Below are 6,597 nucleotides of genomic sequence, written 5' to 3'. Positions count from 1 at the left end.
CGTAGAATTGACGCGCTGTTAGATGTTTGGAGAGGTGCACTTCAGGCTACGGCGTATGGGTGTGTGTCTATGCGTAAGCTACGGCGTAGGTCCGACGCAGAAGTATAAATCAGCCTTTACATCTAAGGGGGCTGGGACGCATTCACACTACAGCCACACGTGTGCGCCACATCTCTGAGTGTAACCAGGGTAAACTAGTAGGTGTGCTCGACTTAACCTGGACCGACTGTGCAGTGCAAACCGATCGGTGTATTACAGTGCCACGAGAGCTAAAAAGAGCAAACTGCTCCATGCGCTTTCGAATCGCTTTCGCGGATGTCAAACACTGATCGATCTGCATCGCACCTCTTCTATTCAAACACACCGGCTAGTGCTGCAGGCTTATTGGCTCACTGACGCTGATGAGATTAAATCAGATTCAGAGATAATAATAATAATAATAATAATAATTCATTTATATTTATATATTTATATAGCGCTTTTCTAAGCACTCAAAGCGTTTTACATTGTAAGGGGGGATCTCCTCATCCACCACCAGTGTGCAGCGTCCACGTGGATACGCATTTAATATTTAATATGCATTTATTGTGAAATTAATACATTTTAATGTGAATCCATGTTCATTTTTTAACACAAACAATGTGCTTTCAGTTTAAAGGGGTCATATGACGTTGCTAAAAAGAACATTATTTTGTGTATTTGGTGTAATGCAATGTGTTTGTGGTTTAAGGTTAAAAAACACATTATTTTCCACATAATGTACATTATTGTTTCTCCTCTATGCCCCGCCTTTCTGAGATGCGTCGATTTTTACAATCTTTATGACATGGCGGCGGAAACAACAAAACTACATCGAGAATAAAAGTTACGCCTTCTTTTTTTGCGTGAACATTTGGGCGGCGTTATGTAAATCTTCCCACATCGTGATGTAGATATGTGGGGGCGTGTTAGAATGAGCCGTTTTAGGAAGGCGTGGTTGACTCTTAACTTTTATAAAGAATATCTCTTTGGATTGGAGACTTTAGTCTTTGCAACTTTACAGATCTTCTTTATGCACCAAGAGCTTGTAACACTCCAAAGAGAAAGGAAAAATTGAAATTGCATCATATGACCCCTTTAAGAGACTTGCGTTTTAGACACTACAGCACTGTTTTGCATCTGTTTTGACGTTGTGAAACGTCCTGAATGAATCAACCGTTTAAATGATTCGGTTCAATCGCAATGACTCACTTATTAACAGTGACTTGCTGCCACCTACTTGCGATTTTAATTTCACATTTAAGGTACCTTTTCATTTTTTTAAATAATTTCAAACATCAGTTTTCAATGTTTTATGTTTAAAATATCAAAACATTATTATTTAGCTATGCATTTGTAACTGCAGGTTAAAGTATTCCATGTCCCTCAGCTTCTGTGTTTCCTCTGTATTGCAAAGATCAATTTTGTTGATACTGATTTCATTTGCTTGGTAACAGCCCAAATGCAAGAATTTGACTCAAAAGATAGTGCACACTTTTAGAAAAAATGGCTTAAAGGTACAAATGCCCATAAAACTTATTGGAAAAGATTAATTTCCATCACTGCTCTGAACTGACAACACAGAATATGAAGAATATAAAAAAATTCAGGAGTCAGCTGTCCACAGTAGTCCTTAAGATATCAGCACAATAACACACTCAGCAAAATATCGTCTAATTATCGTTATCGATAAAATTCCAGAAATTTATCGAGATATAATTTTTTTGTCAATATTGCACACCCCTAATTTCTTGTTTAATTTATATAATAATTTATTGATAATAATTGTTTAAATTAATATAATTAATACTTTTGACTCATCCATTTTCTTAAAATTGGTTTAAAGGCTGAAATGTAAAGTTTATAATTTTTGTGTTTCATCATTTTCTGTTTATGTGAAAACTTGTATCTGAACTGTAAATTATGCTTTTTACAGTAATGTTACGGTTTAATATGGTACTATAGACATTGCCCTACCCCGCTCATATGGTATTCATTTTATTTGTGAAGGTCTTAAAAAAAGGTCTTAAAGTCTTAAATTTGAGCTTAAAAATCCTGCAGAAACCCTGATTGAGAACCACTAAAGTTATTGTATTTTTTACTTTGATTTTGTCAATGAAAAAAAAAAGGAAACTGAAATGCATAGAAAGCCCATTCCACATTTTTCAGTTGGAGCAAATGGAGATCTTCCTCTTGTGGTTTAGTTTGAATGTGTAGTTTGGTTTGTTTGCAGGACTCTGCTGTGAAAAGACCGCAGAGGTCATTTGGCAGGTCAGAAAGGAAAATGCTAGTTATAACTCACCAAACCTAATTTCTAACCCAGAGATATGTGAAACTACAATATCAGACTAAAAATGTGGTCAGTACTGAACAATGAAAATCTCTTAGGCTACATATTTCCTCTCGGGAACTAAGAGGCTATCTGATTCAATTTTACAAGCAAACATTTCATTATTTGAATCTGGGATTAATTCCCTGAGTTAATTTCTTCCAGCGGTACATGGCAGCAGTTTCTCTGTGTAGATTTTTGTCAGAAGCTTTTGTCTGCTTTGTTTATTTCTCATTCTTTTGGATGCACATTAGACTTGATGATGCATCCTAATTCACATGCTACCCTTACTATAATTGACTAATCATTCTTTAAAAAGCCCTGTATAATTTGGGGTTTGGACTTCATCTTCAGTTGATCAGAAGCATTTCTTAGGGGTTGTGTATGTAAGACTTGAACAGCTTGACAACAAAAACAAAAGAAGATATTTTGAAGAATATTGTTAACCAAACAGCTGACGGTACCCATTGACTTCTATCGTATGAAAAAAGTTAGCAGACACAGTAGTTTATAGATATTAATAATTTTTTACAAAATAAATAAAGACTCATGTTGTTCATGATGTTGTTTGAACATCAGTAACCAAAAGGGGGTGGAGCTATCAAATGGTCATTGTGCATAGTAAACGTATGCAAATTGTGCTGCAGCCTTCATTTGCAAACTTGCAGTATGACATTATTTCTTGAAACACTTTAACTTTACTGAAGAGGCTTTGCCCAGTCAACACCGGAGTCTAATCTAAGAGTTAAGTGTTTTAAAATCTTGCTTCTGGTTACAGAAAGATTCATTGTTGCTTCGCTGGTTCTTCTAGTTATGCAGTAATTTTGGCCATTGTGTTGGTTAATATAAAGAGACATTCTTTTCATTTGGCTTTAATGAATTGGAGTAGGTTCACACCTGATGAGAATATTTGTTCAAATGTTTCAGTGTGTGTTTAGCAGTGGTCTGGTTTCCTCTTCACCACTGCTTATTTTTCCAACTTTAAAATATAGCCTAGTAAAGCCTACTGCCACATAAAACTCCATGCTTTCGCCTAAATATGAGCTACTGATAATGAAATCTGCTCAAACACAGTTTTATCCAGGCTGGTTCCAGAATTAAATAATTAGGGTGCTTCAGAAATTAGAGAGTGTGCTCGAACATTTTTTGTCCCGTCCATTGCTCTTTCGAGTGTGAATCCCGCATTAATATGGAGGATTTCATTCCCAATTTTCAGCGTGTATATGGCTGAAAAACAAATGTTTTATACAAATTTTGAATGGATTAGCACACAAAGAGCGCTCCCTTTATAATCACTAAAAAGCTGTCACTTGGATCACAACACTGGATCAGTTTTACTCAAGTTAATGGTAAATATCTGCTTTATTACAATGTGCAGTAGGACTGGATAATAAGACTTAATAACTTAATTTTTTAAACCTTTGATTTACAGACGCACCGATCGATCGGCCAGGGATCGGAATCGGCCGATTTTCCTCATCAGTCTCACTTCTTTCCGATTCCGAGCCGATCCGTTTGTCTTTGATCTTGAAATGAGCTGATAATTAATAAAATGCAACGCTTATCTTTTGATTTCGTTGACGTGAACTCTAAATTTAAATATAACACGGGAATTGAAGATCGGATTTATATCAGTTTTGCGACGACACATTTATGTAGCCAAGTGTAAATGGAAACGTTTTAACAAATCCGATAGATATCCGATTAGCGAAAACGCATGAAATGACCAGGTGTGAACAGGCCCTATCAGTCTCACTTCTTTCCGATTTCGAGCCGATCGGTTTTGTTACCAGCGGCACAGGCAATAACGTCAGCTGCGCATTCTTGCTCTCTTCTCTCTGACGACCCCTTCTCTCACACAAACGTCTCATTCGCTCTGGTTAAATGCTTGTGTTGCGCATTATTTTAGTCATTCCCGCAGGTTTCGCGCTTACACCAGAACTGATCAATATTAGTGGAGCGCACACAAGCCGCACTCAGTCTCAAACAGCTTGTGAGCCACAAATACCAAATTACTGACTTTTTACTTGTTTTTTTATGAAAATAAAACTTTGCGTTGAAGAAAAGTAGATTTTTCTTTGTATATGCTGTCAATTATAGTTCTTAGAAAATCGGAATCTGCAAAAATCGGTATCGGCAGATCACACTAACAAAAAAAATCTAAAATCGGAATCGGCCAAGAAAAGTGCAATCGGTGCATCTCTACTTTGATTATATTATGCACAGCCCTAGTTTGAGAGTTACAATATGTGCCATGTCCTTGTTAATTTATTTGACCGTCTTTTAGTCCACTGTCCAAATGTCAAAAAAATCTAGTGGTCAGTGCTGTGATATGATTTCCTCCTGTTGTGCACACACACACACACACACACACACACACATTAAATGCTTGTGTTGCGCATTATTTTAGTCATTCCCGCAGGTTTCGCGCTTATACCAAACGCGCACGCTCCACCACTGATCTATATTAGTGGAGCGCACAAGCCACGCTCAGTCTCAAACAGCTTGTGAGCCACAAATACCAAAATGAGTGGCTAACTGCGCTAAAACGTTCAAATACATACAAAATTGTCAAAATGCCCATCTTGGCAAGTACCCAGTTAAACACAGTCCGTTTTGGAACGTTAAATAGTTGAGAAAGAGAACGCATGTTGTGTAACATGGGCCTGTTTACACCTGGTCACTTCATGCGTTTTTTTCTGATCGGATAGTAAATGCATCTGGTTGTTGAAACCACATATGTAAATTTTATTCCTCCCAAAATGATAAAATAATATTAATAAAATGCAACGCTTATCTTTTGATTTCGTTGACGTGAACTCTAAATTTAAATATAACACGGGAATTGAAGATCGGATTTATATCAGTTTTGCGACGACACATTTCACACACACACACACACACACACACACACGTCACCCATAACAAGGCAGAGCTGCTTTGAATGAGTTTTCTGCCCTGGTGTCTGATGAGAGTCATGTGAAATGTTGATTTATTTATTTTTTTTTCAGAATGGATAGAAACTAACCAGGCAAACATTGTTTGTGATAAATGCGATCGGGGTCTTCATAGAGGCTTCTGCTGTTGTTCTGAGTTAAATGCCTCCGTGTTCTCCCACAGGTGTGAGCTGTGATGCATGTTTAAAAGGGAACTTCAGAGGGCGCCGATACAAGTGTTTAATTTGCTACGACTACGACCTTTGTGCATCTTGCTACGAAAGTGGAGCCACAACAACTAGACACACCACGGAGCACCCAATGCAGTGCATACTAACCAGGGTAGACTTTGGTAAGCTGTGATGTCCAATAATGACATACTTTTCACTCTTTATCACTTAATTTTTTAAATGGCTCAACTGCTCTGTTGTATGTATGTATATGTATGTATACTTTGCAGGCGACTTGTCAAAATAAAAGCTTGATGGTTGAACGTTTAAAAACGGAAGAAATTAAGACTTAAATATTAGTATTATAATTTTATGTGATGTATTTAATTATATATAATCCTTAAAAAAAATTTTATTAAAAAAAATTTTTTTTACATTTTCAGAAGTTACGGCATTACAATATATGATTTAATATATTTTGTAATAGTAATCACAATAAATTCACTATTATTATTATGTTGTAGTTCTAATATGTTATAGGATTGGTCAAAAACAGTGGGAATGTGCCCTCTAGGGCTGTCAAAAAAAATGTGAATTTCGAATATTCGTCGATTTTAAAATAAAAATACACATTAGAATGCAAAAACGTTGCGAATAGTTGTGCGTTAAGGAGGCAGCCTTATCAGTGGCACACGAGATGCGATGATGTAAGTGTCATTGCATTTTAATGTTTTTGTTAGCCTATCCAGTTGAACCCACTAGATGCGGCGCTGCTGCGTTAATGACAAATATTGCGGGAAAAGAGAACATCAATGCAGAGAAGAAGATCTTGTTTACATCAAAACTGAAACCAAGCCGTTCACACAGGACACGTATTTCGGTCATTTTCTAGAGGGACATCTATTACTGTTGCACTCTCGTCTCGCACAAAAGAGCCGTATGTTTAGAAAGAAATTAAAATTTAAATTAATGCAAGTTCAACTTTGAAAAAACATATCTCGAGCCTTTATGGCGGGGTTTTTTCCCCATCCCACTGCAACTCATGAAAAATGTACTCTGTGTGATTGGCTTTCGGCCCTTTGTATTAAACTATGCATACATACATGATGCTGTTTTGTTTATAGTTGTTTAAGCAACTTAATTA

General features: G+C 36.6%; 1 protein-coding gene across 1 annotated transcript in view; it reads left to right on the top strand.

Moving 5' to 3' along the window:
- The window catches only part of LOC107728200 (E3 ubiquitin-protein ligase KCMF1-like), a 27,135-nt gene that overhangs the window by 8,667 nt on the left and 11,871 nt on the right, over positions 1–6,597 (top strand). Inside the window, exon 2 of the mRNA XM_016538298.1 lies at positions 5,468–5,635. Coding sequence (XP_016393784.1) covers positions 5,468–5,635 — 168 coding nt within the window. The remainder of the gene's footprint in view (positions 1–5,467; positions 5,636–6,597) is intronic.

This window comes from Sinocyclocheilus rhinocerous, unplaced genomic scaffold (genome assembly GCF_001515625.1).
Source record: "Sinocyclocheilus rhinocerous isolate Xijiao unplaced genomic scaffold, SAMN03320098_v1.1 scaffold847, whole genome shotgun sequence".
Classification (NCBI taxonomy): domain Eukaryota; kingdom Metazoa; phylum Chordata; class Actinopteri; order Cypriniformes; family Cyprinidae; genus Sinocyclocheilus; species Sinocyclocheilus rhinocerous.
The sequence above is the reverse complement of the archived record's forward strand: the minus strand, read 5'-3'. Positions and strand labels throughout refer to the sequence as shown.